General features: G+C 43.5%; 1 protein-coding gene across 15 annotated transcripts in view; it reads right to left on the bottom strand.

Moving 5' to 3' along the window:
• The window catches only part of Galk2 (galactokinase 2), a 132,900-nt gene that overhangs the window by 47,137 nt on the left and 68,535 nt on the right, over positions 1-17,228 (bottom strand). For 14 of the 15 annotated variants that reach the window (XR_005501815.2, XR_005501816.2, XR_005501813.2 and 11 more), the window contains 2 exons: positions 11,377-11,475; positions 9,862-10,014 (listed from right to left, as the gene is read on the bottom strand). Coding sequence is in view for 12 of the 15 variants with exons in the window: in XM_039104560.2 (XP_038960488.1) it covers positions 9,862-10,014; positions 11,377-11,475 (252 nt within the window). In the remaining 3 variants the exon portion in view is untranslated. Of the gene's footprint in view, positions 1-9,861; positions 10,015-11,376; positions 11,476-12,748; positions 12,768-17,228 lie in introns of those variants that run through there. The other variant, XM_039104561.2, reaches the window with a different exon arrangement.

Raw genomic sequence — 17,228 nt, 5'->3', positions numbered from 1 at the left:
CAGGCATGCATGTGGCACACAGATATACATGCAGGCAGTAAATCCATGCACACAAAATACAAATTTTAATTTAAAAAACTAACTAACTAAAGAAAGAAACAAGCAAACAAATAAATAAATAATATAGCTGTCATGTACTCCCACAATCCACTTTTGATCATATACCCAAAGGACTCTAATTCGATGTACTACAGAGATACCTAAACAGCCATGTTTATTGCCATATTAGTCACATGACAAAGAAATGGGCCAGGCCAAGATGTCCATAAGTAGATGAATAGATAAGAAATTTAGTACAAATATGTAATGGACTTTTCTTCAAACATAAAGAAAAAATGAAGTCAAAAGCATTTATAGGGGAAAGGGTGGAGCTACAGAACATTACATTAAACAAAAAAGTCAGACACAGGAAAACAAATGCATGTTCCCTCTTGTATGTAAAATATTGACTTAAATGCATACATGCCTGTTGAAAACTAGAAAGGGGATCATGGGAGGGGAGGAAGAAATGTCTTAAGTAGGTAATGAATCATGTGTGCATGAAAGCAGAAGGGAGAGTTATCTGAGGGGAAGGAAATGAACCAGTAACATGGGGTAGGAAGAATGAGGAGTCAGAAGGAAGGGAGGGAGGGAGGGAGGGAGGGAGGGAGGGAGGGAGGGAGGGAGAGAAGAAGGAAGGAAGCAGCAAGCCTGCCAAAAAGAAAATCAAAAAGTCAGTCAAAGAAAGCAGTATTTCCTTTGTTTGGTGTAGGGTTCCTTCTTTGCTTTTGTTCTGAGACAGGCTATCATTCTTTAGCTTTGCCTGTCCTGACTCATCACCCCAGAACTGGGGTCACAGTTTACACCTGACTGTGTCTCTTCCTTTGTATCCCACCTCTCTGATGCTCTACCAGTGAAATGCTTCTTCAAAGTGCTCCCTACTGCCTGCAAGGCCAGCGCAGCACTGCAGGCCCTGCTCCTTTCCAGGTCTACTGCCCAGGCCACCCCACCCGTCCCTCTGCCTCTTCATTGTAGCTTGAACTCCCCGTGTTCTACCAACAACACTCACTGGAGTCCTGGCAGAGCGTGCTCTACTGAATACACAGAATGAGAGAAATTGACCGCAGTCTTGAGTATCTGGGTTTTCTGCTCAGATTCAAGGAAATTGTCAAAGCCTCGAGAATACTGTGCCAACTTCTCAGCACATTCTACCACCAGTCAAAGAACCAGTTCCATACTGACCTCAAACTGACAGGAGCTAAAGAACGTGGCTGAGTGATGGCTCCCAGCCAGACAGGCCTTCCAAAGAATCACTGTATACTTTTCTTGAAGTGTCATGAAAGCTCTACCTTACTGCTTTTCATATTGCCACAAAGGGCTGAGGCTATGTAGCAAAGCAAAGCTTAGCAGTGCTATACCCCTACTGCGACACCCCATGTGACTGCCCATAGCATTGAGTATTGGCGTCACGTATTTTATCCCTCAACATAACAGACATACAATATTTCTGGAAAGTTTTAAGCCATAAAATATGTGTAAAATATGAAAAATTTTGTGCCCACTAAAGATTCCTGGTCACTTTGTTAATTTAAGAATATAAAAATGTGCTTCGCTTAAAAGTATCATTTACGCAAGCAATGGTTATAAATCTCTATTGAGTTTGCTTCGAATGTTTTTCATTTTAGTTCAAATGCTCTACAAGACTCCAACTTTTAATGAATCTAAATCAATTAGTTTTTGAAAACTGATGGCGAGAAAGAGTCAGAAGGAGAAACATTCAGAGTAGAAGGCACTGTCACTATTAAAGCAAAATGAATAAAAATCACCTCCTGGATTCGCTGTACTTCCCTGCGATAACTAGGTTGAAGGACGCAGACTCACACGAGTACTTCAGAAAGTGTGTGCTAGCCCTCACAACCCTGCTCTGTGGATTCCTTTCTAATGCTTCATTTTCAAAACTCTCCTGGTTAACCAGTTCCCACTGTTGCTCAAAGCAAGTCTGTCCAGGTTAAACACATGCACTGGCCATTTTTACCAGAGAGTCTATTAATGAAAGCATTTCCACATAAAAATGAAATCCATTCCTGTGTTGCCAACAATGGCAGAATGGATCTACACTGTAGGGCCGATATGATTAACAGACCCAACTTATGTTCCTAAGCACAGACAGCCATGCAGTCACATCCCTGTGTGCAGCCTCTATGCCTGGCTTATCTTCATCCCCACTTTTCTACAAGTTTAGACTTAGATGCAAATATTCACAGAAATTAGATCTAGAATATATTCCCCACTGTGATGAAGTCTTTCAGCTTTTTTTTCCATTATGTAAAAGAGAGAAGATTCTTATAGTATTTTTGTTTTGTTTTGTTTTGTTTTAGTTTACAACATCTAGTTTATGTGCTATGTAAGTATAGTAGTGAGTCTATATAAGTATATAAGTGAGTAGTGTAAATGTAGTCCCTACACTTACTCCAACCTAAATACACATACTTAACATTTAGAAGCTGTTATTTGCACAAGACAGTGAACATGTAGTACTTGTCTCTGTGAGCCTGGGTTCCATATATTTCCTTGCAAATTCCATGGCTTCAGTTCTCTTTAAAGCTGAACAAAATTCATTGTGCATGTGTACCACACATTTTCATCATCCATCCATCTGCTGAAGGACACCTAGGCCAACTCTTGTTATTGTGAGTAGAGCAGCAGTAAGACAGATGTGCAGGTGTTCCACAGCGGCTGCACCAACTCACTCCTCAACCCCACAGCAGTGAGCGACTAAGGCTCTCTCTTCCACACAGCCTTGCAAGCACCTGTCACTCATTTCTTGACGATAGCTATTGTGCCTAGGGTGGGGTTAAATTGCAAAGTATTTTTATTTGAATTTTTCTGATGGCTAAGGATGTTGGACATTTAGAAAGACATTTATTGGCCATTTGTACTTATTTGAGAACTGTCTGTTCAGTTCACTGGCCCATTTACTTATTGGCAAGGGTTTTAATGTTTTTCAGTTCTTTATTTTAGATTAGATGTCTCTCCACTTTCTGGAATCTGGCTAGCAGAAGTTCTCTCCCATCCTGGAGGTTTTCTGGTCATTCTGCTGTTACTTTTTGCTGTGGGAAAGCATTTTAATTTCAAAAATCCCATTTGTCAATTTAGGGAAACTAATTCTTTTTTGTTTTGGTTTGGTTTTTTGTTTCGTTTTCTTTCTTTTCTTTTTTTCGGAGCTGGGGACCGAACCCAGGACCTTGTGTTTGCTAGGCAAGCGCTCTGCCACTGAGCTAAATCCCCAACCCAGGAGACTAATTCTTGTGTTATTTGAGGTTCTATTAGAACTAGAAATAAAGCTAGAAATGTCTTGCTATACCTAGAAGCATTTTCCCTTATCAGTTTCAGCATTTCTGGTTTTTAAAGTGGTACTTTTAACCCAGTTTGAACTGATTTTTGTGCAAGGTGAGAGAGTTACATATCTAACTTAACTCTTCTACAAATGGATGTCCAGTTTTGCCAGTACTATTGAATTGATGTCTTTTTTCCAGTTCATGTTTCTTATACCTTGGTCAAAAATTAAGTGCGTTGGGGCTAAAGCGATGACTCAGAGGTAAAAACACATTGTTTTCTTGCAGAGGACCCAAGCAAGGTTCCCATCCACATCAAGCAACTCACAGCTGCCTGTACCTCCAGCTCCAGGGAATCCATCCAGTGCCATCCTCTGCCTCTCTACACGTCTGCCCTCTCATCCTCAGAGCTCACACACAGGCACACATGTATCTTCCTAGAGGTTTCTTTTTTAATTATGTGGGAAGGTTAAGCACACATGAGGGCAGGGGGCTGAGGAGGCTGGTGGCACTGGATCCCCTGGAGCTGCACCTACCAATGTTTAAATGTGTAAAGCTACCATGCTTACTGACCCTGAAGGGAGGGAGAAAAGTGCGCTGGTTCTGAAGAATCATCTGAAGACCTGCTCTTCCACAGTCAACAATGAATGTTGCGTGTTCTCCAAGAAGTCCATCTACTTAAAACTAAACCTAAGTGCAACTCAGAAATTCTACCAGTCCATCTGAAAGGCATGTCATGGATAAGCCACAGTCATCATCCTCTTTTGAATGAAGCTGAAGAAGGGGAAGAAGAACCAACCATCTTCTTAAAGGACAAATATATATGAGAACATGGACGACCAGAGATGTGAGAGACAAGGAAGGTGCCTTGCACAGCAGCCATGGACCTGGATGTTACCAACTCTGTTTGCCAAATGGCATGTGTTTGTACAAGGGAAGAACCAGGATGCTCATTTTTCTATGGAGGGGCATTTAGATTCTCTGTAGCAGGGATTTAGGATTAGAGATTGAATGTGCTGTTTCTCAGAAATTGAGATGCTTGAATGAGGGCGAATGACAACTGACCTCCATTTTTGGAAAGAAACCAATTTGCACTTTAAATAAACAGTATATTGCCTTCTTATAGTCTCTTTAACAATAAATGTGGCTTTTAGGTTTCATAGCTGGGTAAGACTGAAGATGACTTTTCTCCTGCATACAGACCTACAACTGGCTTGCTTTGACATATGCACTTGTGCAAAAGTGGCACCAATGTCACGGGGTAGCCAATCACTTCTGATTGAACTTAAGGCTTGCTCCACAAGATGAACCAGTACTTGAAGTAATTACTGGGTCCAAGAACCTAATGCTAGACAGGCCATAGGCCCTGGGGGAGAACCTACTCTATTATTCTGCTGAATAGACATATTATTGAGCCAATTCCTAATTATTTAGTATTATTATATCCATAGTTTTCTGCATCTCTTAACTCATACCAGAAACACTTCCTTCTTCAATAGAGGCCATTAATAGAGACCCACAAGTCGTCAGGTTGAAGAGAGTAAAAGACCACAGAATCCTCAGCATAAATGGGACATCTTATGATAGTCCTTCTTCCCAATGTTCATTGAGAAAGAAGAGGTAAAGAGAGTCAAAGAGGCAGAGGCAGTACAGGACTAAAATGAAACAGTGGGTTCCAAACACAACAGGGAAGCTGTGACATCAACTCACAGCAGTTGTGACAGCAAGTCGCACAACAGCTGTGCAAACTCAAGTCAGATAAAATCTCAGCATGGAGTAGGAGGTGGACTCGATGGCTTTACGTAAGAAGTGATTCGCAATTGATAACTGCTGGGAAGCGTAAAGTCAATTTTCTTGAAGTCAAATTTAAGAGTATGGCCCCTAGCTGTTCAGCCACGCTCCAGTGTATGGCCAAACCCTCCAAGAATAGTAGAACTTGGTGACTTAGTTGGGGTTTGTAGTTTGGAGTATTAGTGTAACTGTTGTTACATTTGGTTTGGTTTGGTTTGTTTTCTGAGGCAGAATCTTACAGTGTCACAACAGCTAGCTTGAAACTCACTAGGTAGAAAACCTGAGCTCTGCTTCCCCAATACTGGGATTAAAGGCATATATTACCACCCAACATGAACTTCAGTATTTATTTTAAAAATTTTTAAAAAAAAGACAAATTTGGCTGGTTAAGGGGCAGAGTGTGACTACTATCAAAAGACATACCATTAAATTCTCCAAGAATTAACTGAGAAAAAGGAACTGTGCCTGCTTTTAACCAAATTAAGTCTTATTTATGAGAAAATTTGGTTTTTAAAATGTGATTTAGCTATATCATCTTGGAGAGCAACGTGTACCAAATAGCCAAATTCAGTTGCCACCTTCAATGACAAAGAACCTTTAAACACATATGGAGTTACACAATTAAATTCCAGTTGTATTTTAACTGGGTTTGATGGCACAGGCTCATTATCCCAGCACAGGCTGGAGGGTGGCAAATTTCAAGGCCATTCTAGACCAGTTCCAGGCCAGCCTAGGGTACAAACAAGGTCTTCAGAAGACATCCTCAAATATAAGAGGTTCTGAATTTGATTAAAAACTTCAGCTACAAAAGACATGCCCCCTCTTCTAGTTAGCTCTCTGGAGATCTCCCCAAAGGGCCTGCCAGTTTCCCTACCGCTTCTGAGAGACAGGCTAGCTCCCGGACTCTTCCGGGTCTTTGGAAGAGAACAGTCACAGCAGGAACCTTCACATGCATCACACTTGTTCAAGGTCAGTGTGGCTCTGGCAGAGAGGCTCCAATTCCATGCTAAGACCCAGAAAATAACATTGTATATGTCTGGAGTCTCCTCAGGACACCAGCACTTACTCATTAACCTCAAGATAAAAACACAAATGAGTAAGCCCTCAGGGAGAACACGAGTTGCCCACCTTCCAAAAAGGAAGTGTGTCCCAGCAGGAAATGGTCATTGAACAGGCACTGCTTTTGCCACATGTGCATACTGACCAGATGCTATGAAGTTTAATATTAGAACATCTCCCTTCATAATTTTAGTAATTATCTCAATGAGTAGATTAATATTTAAAAATCTAAATCTTTATTTAAAAAAAAGTTCAACCTCCAAATTCTACAGGAAGAAAAAAACAAAAAACAAAACAAAACAAAAAAAACCCCAACTTTCTTTTCCTAAATCACTGTAGCTGTACTCTTCCAACTTCACAGCCTTATAAAGCAGGAGTCAAACAGAAGACTCTGATAAGAGCTACGGATGCATTAATCTACATTACTCAGTCCATAAGAGTCAGTTAATACCCCACCCAGTTAGCAGAATTACAGAAGTAGACAATGATCAATACAAAGACCCACAACCAAATAGGGATGCAGAGAATAGCAGACTTTGGAACACTCAGCCCTAAACAGTACAGCTGTATCCCACCCTCCCCTAGACAGTACAGCTGTATCCCACCCTCCCCTAGACAGTACAGCTGTATCCCACCCTCCCCTAGACAGTACAGCTGTATCCCACCCTCCCCTAGACAGTACAGCTGTATCCCACCCTCCCCTAGACAGTACAGCTGTATCCCACCCTCCCCTAGACAGTACAGCTGTATCCCACCCTCCCCTAGACAGTACAGCTGTATCCCACCCTCCCCTAGACAGTACAGCTGTATCCCACCCTCCCCTAGACAGTACAGCTGTATCCCACCCTCCCCTAGACAGTACAGCTGTATCCCACCCTCCCCTAGACAGTACAGCTGTATCCCACCCTCCCCTAGACAGTACAGCTGTATCCCACCCTCCCCTAGACAGTACAGCTGTATCCCACCCTCCCCTAGACAGTACAGCTGTATCCCACCCTCCCCTAGACAGTACAGCTGTATCCCACCCTCCCCTAGACAGTACAGCTGTATCCCACCCTCCCCTAGACAGTACAGCTGTATCCCACCCTCCCCTAGACAGTACAGCTGTATCCCACCCTCCCCTAGACAGTACATCTGTATCCCACCCTCCCCTAGACAGTACAGCTGTATCCCACCCTCCCCTAGACAGTACAGCTGTATCCCACCCTCCCCTGGACAGTACAGCTGTATCCCACCCTCCCCTAGACAGTACAGCTGTATCCCACCCTCCCCTAGACAGTACATCTGTATCCCACCCTCCCCTAGACAGTACAGCTGTACCCCACCCTCCCCTAGACAGTACAGCTGTATCCCACCCTCCTCCCACGGTTGGGGAATTGCTGCAGAAGAGACAGCATAGCGAGAGGCAGAGGATGATGACATTTGTTTAACATCTATCTCCACTTTCAAATTCTCTTTCATCTGAGACATGAACTGCATCCATCTTGTTAACTTTTGTGTCCCTAACTGGCTGACATGAGCCTAGAATGAGCATCTATTGAAGGAATGACTACTCTGTCCCAATTATTTCTGTCCACCTAACAATATTTTACAAGTGTGGGGATCCCTCTACATACCTAAGAAGTATAAGTGCTACAAATTGTAGAGGGATCACTGCTTAGCTTAGAGATTAACAAGTCAGGTAAGGCTTCTTTGAGGGTGATCTAGAAATATTACAAAAAGGGCTAAGAAAAAACAAAACAAGACTGTCTTTAACATGTGGGAAGAGTGATGCCATACCCTCATGACTGCAGGGGATGCTAGGAGATGCTGAGGTAAACTATACCAGCCTTAGGCCTAACAAAGATAGTCAACTATGGAGGGAGGACACTTAATAAGAGATCAAGAAATAGAGCTGGTTCCCATTAGAGAACTTTCACTAACTGCCAGGGTCCAGGAATCCCAAACTGCCAGTGTGGAATGCTGTAATCTAATACCATAGAACTTCAGCCTGGAGGCCTGTGGCCTGAGCCTTGGACCAGGGCTGGACTATGCAGCCAGCACTTCCCCTACTTGCATGGCAGAGATTGCACAACTAAAAGTTTACATGGGTAGCAGGTGAGGTACCCAGCCAGCCTGGACTGCCCTTCTCATGGCAGAGAATACAGGCCAGGAAAGGGCACACAAAGAAATTCACCTGAACTGAACTAGTCTCCTAAATGGAGGAAGCCCAGCCTTCCATCACCCCAGCCAACAGTCCGCCATGCTGTCAGTAGTGCTGTAGTCCCTGCCTGGACCACTTCCTTCCTGTACTGTATTCCACAAGCTACTTTTCCTGTGATGGTTGAAAGAGTAAATTCCTCCACTGCCTGACAGTTCCTTCCCAACTCCTAGCAGCTCAACTCAGTTCAGTAAACAAGGCTTCTTTTACTTTATTCCAAAGCAATGGAGAACTTAGGGAAGTGGTAAACAAGGCAGGGGGCAGGGGATACTTCATCAGGTAAAACGTGTAAGCTGTCATGCTAGCTATCATTTGCAGAATGAGTGGGAAGCAGATTTAAGGAGCGGTACAGAAGAGCACTGGGGCTGCCACACACCATTGACCGATGGAAGAATAGTGTGATACGCTAAAGGACAAAGCATGACCCACTACTCAGTACCTAGGCTTTTAAGGTGGTAGGGGCCTGAGCTCAGTGTGGACATGCTGACATGAGAGGTCTATAGTTTTTTTTTTTTTTCAAATAGAGATCTCTGACAATGAATCTACACCTTGGGAACTCAGCCAAGATGGCCTACACAGAAGACTCTCCCAGGAATTCCTCAGCACAGAGGGGGAGCTTCTAGTGTAGGCGGGGACAAGCTCAATAGACTTGTAGAGCCAAGGAGCTCCTGACCCAGAATCCAAATCCTGGGTCCAGCCTGCCTTCTGCATGTTCCTGGTCATGCCATGTACCATTCTGGGCACTGTGTAATGGGTCATGTCTTTGTCCTTTAGTGTATCACATTGATCAGTAGTGATTACATGCTACCTGTTTCCTATTTGCCTCTGAATTGTAATACCACTCTCTCTAGTCCTATGTCCTGAACCCCTTACTATGACTGTCCAATGGTGACTCAGTAAAGATTCCTTAATAGATTAAAGGCTTAACTGCCAAAGGCTCTACACTGTAGAACAGAGAGCTGCCTTGCCTTCTTCCTGGTAGGTAATTCGCTAGCAGACCTATAAAGAAACTTGCCCTTCTGAGCTCACAGGGCTGCCATCACATCTATATTTTGAGTTGCTGGTAATGTCCTAATCACAAATGAACTGTTCCATGGGGTACCAAGATCCCTGTTGGGAAAAATAAGATCAGCTGTTGTCATTTCCTTAAACATCTATCTTTACCTATGGAGTTGATCTTAAGGAAATGTCTGCTTCTATTATAGCCTACCCATCACAAATAGCCACTGTCCTGTCTTCCCCAGGATGCCCCCCCCCCCCGCCCAAGAGGACTCAGTTGTGAACTTCATCCAGTTTCTAAAGAACAAGAAGAGAACAGAAGATCCATCTGATGGTTTATCTGCTTGGAATCAGTCTGCTTTGAATGCAAACTTGCAGTAGAATGCAGTGGCTGCAGTCAGGGTACTGCTCTGAAGTACAGGGAGAACTACAGACCATGGAGGACAAGCAGGGTCCAACCGGCACACTGCAAGTTCCGCTGGTTTGCCACATCCGTACCTTTGCCGCCAGCCGACACTCCATCACCCTGACGTTGAAATGTGAAGTGGCTGCCTTGTTCATTTCCACACAGCTGTTGGCAATCACGAAGACTGCTCCACTGGGGAGCTTCACATCAGTCGCTCTCAGAGGACTAAATTCTATTAACTTGGCCTATTGGAAGAAAAGCGGCAGAGGAAAGAATAATTTATTAGGATTCAGAAAAACATTCAAGCTTTTATGCACTTATTTTATCTTAAGAAAGTCTTCTCTGAAAACACTGCATTCATTCAAACATTGTTTACTGATAGCCAGGCATTGCACTAGGCACAGGAGACACATCATGAACAAGACAGGTGCTGCCTCTGCCCCCCTGGAGCCCACAGTTGCTGAAAGAAGACAGAAAATTATGTCTCCACATTGTTAAGTGTCACAGTGGTAGCACTGCAAAGTTCAGGGTCTTATTCAGATACTTAATAGAAGGACATAATCAGACAACTTAGTAGCCTTCACAAAAGGAAGGACACTGAGTCCTAAAAGATATGTGAAGGTGTCAGAAAGAAAGAAGAGCTTCTGTATGTGTGGAGAGACAACAAATGATACAGGTGTGGGTGGAGTTCATATACTGACCTGGCTAAGCTCAGAGCTTATAGAGTGAGAGGTTAGGATGGGGCAGAATGGGGGGAGTTGGTTGGTGATGCACTTTGCAAGGCCAGCGAACAAGGACTCTCTCCAGGCCGTGAGCCTTACACTAACGTCAGAACTCCATCACTGCGTGTGCTTGCCAGTTCACACTAAAACACCTAAAGTACAATTGTAGTGTTAAATAAATTTCCTCAAACCTCATGTCTTTGGCCTAGAAGAATCAATGAAAATATATTCTTTCTTAATCAGAAGAACCCAGGTGTACCTGGAGGTCTGACGCACAACTAAGATCTTAAAGAATCTATTTTGGAAATGGGCAGTTCACAGGCAAAAACTCAAACCTCTGTCTTGCCTGAAGGAGCTGATAGCCAAAAGGAAGTGGTACTGGACCGGAGAATTTATTCCTGGCCTGCCATCAGCATTCTTCCTCCCACCACCAAAGCCCCAAAAATGTTGACAGAGAAAAATGACACCAAAGAGTAATTTACAAAAAGTGGGCTGTGCATATATGTGGTAAGAGAACTAACATTTGGGTTTGAAGCCAACGTAAGATTATGAAACACCACAAGATGAAGTGATTTCATGCAAGGTCAGGAAAGGAGGTCCCCGGGAGGGAATTGAGAAATCTCATCTCAACAATGAGATATGGGGAAAAGCCTAGACACATGAGAAAAATAAGTCTGAAATGTGCTTCTGGATGCTTAAGGTCAAGGAAATCAATATGAAATAGAACATTCACTCACTACTGGACCTGAGTTACGAGATAGTTGGGCAATGGGCTAGAGTCTGAAGGAAAAGACTTCCCATAACCACACATGCTGGGGCTGCAAGCCTTCCCCTCCATTGACATTTTCCGAAGGCGAAATTTCCAAATGACTCGGTGCTACTTACAGTTCCTTCTTCTGCAAGAAATGATATGGACTGGTCCATGCCTCCGCCTTCGGTGCCTATGTAACGCTCACTCTTGGCACAGATTTCTGCAAGTTCCACCTGGGAAAGCAGACATTCGTTTGTACTGGGATACAGTTGCAACCTATTTTTCATGCCAGATATGTCAATTAGGTTTGAATTCCAGTACCAACTCTGGTCAATTACATAGCAACTGAACAGAAGAATGTGCTCTTCACAACAGTTCTAGACTACCATTGAACCCAGCAGGGAAACTTACCAAGATCAAGTGACAACTCCATGGTGGGTCTAGAATGAGAGTAGGGCATGTATGGTGTTTTTCTATCCCTAAAAGGCTCTGTCATGCTACAGCATCCCTCATCTTTCTGAGGACATTGTCTCTCCTCTTCTGGTACTAATTCATTTGCACTTGTTTCCAGACAGTGACAATGACGATTCCAGTGCCTCCAAAGCCAAGGCAGGTCAGAGCTTCCAAGCCAAAATAATGCTGCTCTTTTATATGTCACATAAGTGTGAGGATAGAGCTTCTCAATCTAGGTAGAACCATGATGAAGAACCTGGATGAAAAGGTGTGGTCCTGGTCCATACTGAAAATGTTAAGGGACTGTTAGTTGCTTCCTACTGACTGATTAATGATAAGTTCAAAATCTTCACCTTGTATCCAAAGCCTTCTAAGCTTGCAACCAAACTGAACATGAAATTGTGTTATTTACCATTCTTTTCTAAGTAGGGGTGCATTCCTGACCAACTCACACATAATTATACAACCTGGTGCTATTTCATGCTTCCTATACAAATCCTAATGCCACCAATATCCAGGTCATTGGCCACATAGATGAGCAGGCTGACCACTCAGATCTTCTGCCATCACAGAGGCTTCCTGAATTCCAGTGCCCACTCTGGTGTCCTACTCCTCTCAGCCTCTGCAGCTCTGACAGTGGCACCCTAGTTCCCACATTGCTCTTCGGTTACACGTTCATTCTTCCGGGGCTTAAGTCAGGGTTTATTGCTCACCTGTCCCATTAGATGTTCAGAGTGACGGTGCTGAAGCACTGGTGTACTATGCTCATGTCTTGCCCTCTTGCTTACCCACATCATCTCAATGTGGTACACACGTTCTTCTAGGCTTAGCTCTCTGCTCACCTCTCCAGTCTGTTCTCCCAGCACTATTCCAAAAACTCCTTCAACTCAGAAACGTGGAGCAAACACTGCCTAGAACGCACCTGTACTCAGGACTCTTCTATCCCCCTTCAACACCTCAACACTCCCAACTGCACACACGCCCAGAATTCCTCTAAGCTCTCCCTACATATAACATTATGGTCATTGTGAGTCATGCTTTAAGTGGACTTACTTGTGCCTCTCAAGCAGACTATGGGAGTCCATGAAGCACTGTAATCGCTACTCTTGGTTCTCACCTTGAGCAGCCCTGGAATGAACGACAATGTAGAAATGGAGGCACACTTGTGAGAGATTGCTTTTGCTTGGCTTGAAGTGTGTAAATCTGCTAGTCTAGACTTTCGAGGTGGGAAGACAGACCTTTAATCTGAGCCACACCTTCTGCTGGAAGCCTATATAAGGACATGGAAGAAGGAAGCTTTTACTCTTTGCCTGTTTGCCCTTTGTCCTGTCAGCAAGTCCATTCCTTCGCTGGCATTAAAGCCTTACTTCTTTGGGATTCCAGCACATACTGAGAACCAGCTGAGACATCTTGCCTTGTGGACTAAGCAGTTACTGGATTCTTGGACTCTCCTTTCACAGCAGTCATTATTAGATTAGCTGGACCACAGCCATAAGTCATTCCAATAAATCAGACAGATATACAGACAGATAGATGATAGATAGACATACATACATAAATATAGATACATAGAGACATACATAAATATATAGATAGAGAAGAGAGAGATTCATTCTATAAGCTATTACTCTAGAGAGTCCTAATATAAGCACCTATACTACAGTCCACTTAAGTAATCTTTTCTAGATCAGGGTGCTTATTACTGGCCTTTAACTGCAACATGTTTCCACTGTGTCTCTTTATCTCAAAATACTGTGAGTCTATGAGAGATAAGCTGTGGTATTCCTCAGTGTTACTACCTTACATGCTGCCAGGTATGTCCTAAAAACTCAATAAACTGTTGCTGCTTCCCTCCCTGAGAAGAGCTGTCCAAATGCCATCTGACGATTTCAGCAAGTGTCATGCTCTTGTTGGTCATGTGGCTTCACTAACATTAACTTTGCCTGGTGACATGAGGTAAACCTGGAATTTTGGCATCAAAGGCATTGCACATGACCGATGGTACACACAGCCAATGGTCTGTCCATAATAGACACATCAAAAATAAATTAGTGACCAAAAGGTCAAAAAAAAACATGCTTACCTGGAAAATTCAACAGCAGGCCCACCCACTTCCTCGGTGCAGGCTTCCTTGGTGGCCCCACTACTTCTGAGACCCCAGTACTAAGTGGTGGGGAAAGGGGGAGCAAAATGAGTAAGAGATATAAAGAAACTGGAAACAAAGGCTAAAAGAAAGCCAAATCTGACAGAAGGAAAACATCTGCATACGTCAGACAGTGAACAAAATTAGTTTAGCCCATAGCCCAAGCCAGAAACTATAACCTGATCTCAAGGAGTCACCCTGCACACTCAGGGTCATGTGGGCTCTGCCAAGGTACTTTCCATCCTTTAAGATGCTGGAAATGGAATCATTGCACATCTTTCAAGAATTTAATCAACCAGAGCAGCTCAGAAAGGCACTGAATTGATGTTTCTAATTTCTTAAATTGTGTATGATTTCCATAGAGTCCACAAAACTAAGAAGCTGTCATAAGGCATGCTAACAGATGCTATGGAGACATGAGCATCCTGGAGGAAACTCACAGGAAAGTCCGAGTGAACTCAGGAACTCAGTTGCCCAGTAAAGAGCAAGTTCACATTTTCCACCACACTTGGGCATCTGAACTTCCCCAATTTCCCTATACCCATGAACACAAACATAGAGCCTGAGAGTTCTCAGGCAAAGCCAGCAAAGCTTGAGCCTAATAGGACTTCCTCTCCCTCTTCCCACATTTTCCTCTGCTCTTAGACCTGTGCACTCCAAGAACTGACTCCTCCCCAGCTAGTCTCTTATGGCATTTGATTGTTGCACTCATCCTTCCAGAAGACAACTGAACTATGGAAGCTTTGCTAACCTGTGGGTAAAGGACAAAGCAAGTGTTTTCCCTCAAGGAGCCAAACCACTGATCTTATCTGTAGGTCTTCAAAAGAACACAGAACTCTATTGTACTAGACAGCTTCTAGTTACCCTCCAAACCAGCTCTGCGCCTATCTTCAGCCTGTAGTCTACTGAGAAGGCTTCCCGGAGGAGGCTGCCCAGGAGTGAAGCACCAGCATGTACCCTGCTTCCTCTAAGATTAGGGGACATTTGGCGGGACAGGAAGGAAGGTCATGCCCATCTCTAACAAAGTCACTTTCAGGCCCCAGGGCAGTCACAGCTCAACTAGTTCTGGTGAAATAAATTGTCCTTTATTCATGCTTTCTAAGCTAACCCGGACACGGTTGGATAAGGTGGAAATCCTAATGGCTCCCCTGCCTCTTCCTCACCTTCAATAAGTCCTCAATGCTCACTTCCTGTAGGCTTTCCCTGACCTTCAGAACACTGGTTATTACTGGGAGAACCACTACCCAGCTCTTCCCCCACAATGGCAAACCCCTGGAAGTTCCCTGCCATGGCATGACCCCAAGGTGTGTCTGAAAGAAGTGATGTGAACTGCTTTGTTTTGCAGCATGGCTCGCAGCTGTGAGTGACTGCTGGATCACTAATGCACAAAGAGGAAACTTAGCTTTTGTGGGTTGTTTTTTTAACTACATAAAAATTTGTCTGAGGATAATGGCAGCTAATTCTCAGAGACAGTGTGACAGGTAAGTACTGATCTTGATAGTCAAGACTGAACATTTCTAGGAAGTAATAAAGGAAAGGGAACAAGGAGATCAACCACTAAAACAATTAGAATCTTGAAGCAAACACAAAGCATGTTTCTCAAATGTAAATCTAAAAACCTGATTCATCACAGAAAAGATAAGCACACTGCACCTGGTATCCAGTAGGGAAAACATGAGCTAATGAACTCAGAGAAGGTTCTAGTTAAGAGTGTGTCACTCTAAGAACATCAGAGGGTGTTTTTTGAGGGCAGAGGAAATCTTAAGCTGGCTCCCCAGCACTAATGAGAGGAAGACAGAGACCCTTACTCCCTTGATCTGCTGGGCTGCAGAATGAATGCTTTGTGGAGTGAGCCAGTTTGGAGATGAGGACATTGGCAGTAGGTCAAGATGAAGACCTCTATGTAGGGGAGTTTGAGTTTCCAGGCCATGGAGATTCTGAGAAAATGTCTACCCATAGACTTCATCCAGATCTCAACTATTCCTGTCCATACTGGATGGAGAAAATCTTGTCAGTATATGCCCAATCTCAGATATTTCCCCAGATGATGTCCCTGGAAATGCAAGTTCATGTGTCAAAGACATTCCATTACCATGGCTTAATCGATCATGAGATGCAAAAGGAGAAGGAGCCCAGCCCACTCTGTCACTTACTGAGCTCTGCAGGTGCAGCCTGTGGCACCTGGGAACTCCAAAACCCAGACCTGCTGAACTGAGGTACATTGTTTTGAATAGCCCCGCCCGGTGGCAAAGGTTTGTAATCCCAGTGACACTGGAGGCTGAGCCAAAAATACTGAAAGTTCAAGGTTTGTCTGCACTACAGAGTGAGTGAAAACTCATCACAACATAAAAAAAAATTAAGTAAAAATTGGAAAGAATGCAGAGGCTCTAATACTGTGGTAGAGCCAGGCTCAACCCTCAATACAGAAAGGAATGCAGGGAGGGGGAAAGGAAGGAGGGAAGGACAAGCCTTCTCCAAATGATGTCTTGCTCTATGAGACATTCTTTTTTTTTTTTTTTTTTTGTTCTTTTTTTCGGAGCTGGGGACCGAGAGACATTCTTAATAATGGGGTAGACAGGAAAAAAATCACATACAGAAAGGGAAGGAAGTTAACAAGTGTCAAATGTGTTCTAAGGACAGACACTGTGCATGCTATCTTGCTTAATTTCCAAATGTCAGTACTATAATCACTAGATCAGAGAGAAGGAAACTGAGGCTCAAGCAAGTCAGTAGAATAACCCAGTCTGATGCAGGACACGGAGGCTGGACCAGTGAGCACACAACACAATGCCAGCTCACTTAATGGTTCCAGTTCCATCATGTATGTGTACAATCAAATAAAAAGAGAGGTTTGAGGGAGTGGATATGGGAGGAGCCTCGGGGAGGAAAGGAGGAGAGGAGCTGGTCATTGTTTTACTTAACATGCTTGAAATATTTTGCTGTGAATCTGATACCTTTTTTGTTTAAAAAAAAAAAAAACGTCCTATATTTTGATTGCCTTCCCCTCCCCCGTCTTCTCCTAGAGCCACTTTGCTCCACACTGAACTTCACATGCTCATGGTCTCTCAAACAAAGCTAACAAAACAAATGCAAATCAAAACGAGAGAAAAACAAGACAGAATAAGACAAAAACTCTACCAAAAATGGAGTAATTAATTCATTAAAAATCCCTTCTTAATGGACTGAACAGTTGGGAGCTTGCAGGCCTTCCTTCCTATCATCCAACTCTAGAAATCGTCACAAAGACATACATCCCTCTTACATAGCAGGATGACCTCTGAGTGAGGCTTATAGGCTGCCATGACTTCTCCCACCTACATACAGCACATAGGACAGACAACCCTTGCAAGTTTAAACACTTTCCAGGCACTAATAGCAAGTCCATGAGAA

This window comes from Rattus norvegicus, chromosome 3 (genome assembly GCF_036323735.1).
Source record: "Rattus norvegicus strain BN/NHsdMcwi chromosome 3, GRCr8, whole genome shotgun sequence".
Taxonomy (NCBI): Eukaryota; Metazoa; Chordata; class Mammalia; order Rodentia; family Muridae; genus Rattus; species Rattus norvegicus.
Note: the sequence above shows the minus strand (reverse complement) of the source record. Positions and strands in the feature narration are given on the sequence as shown.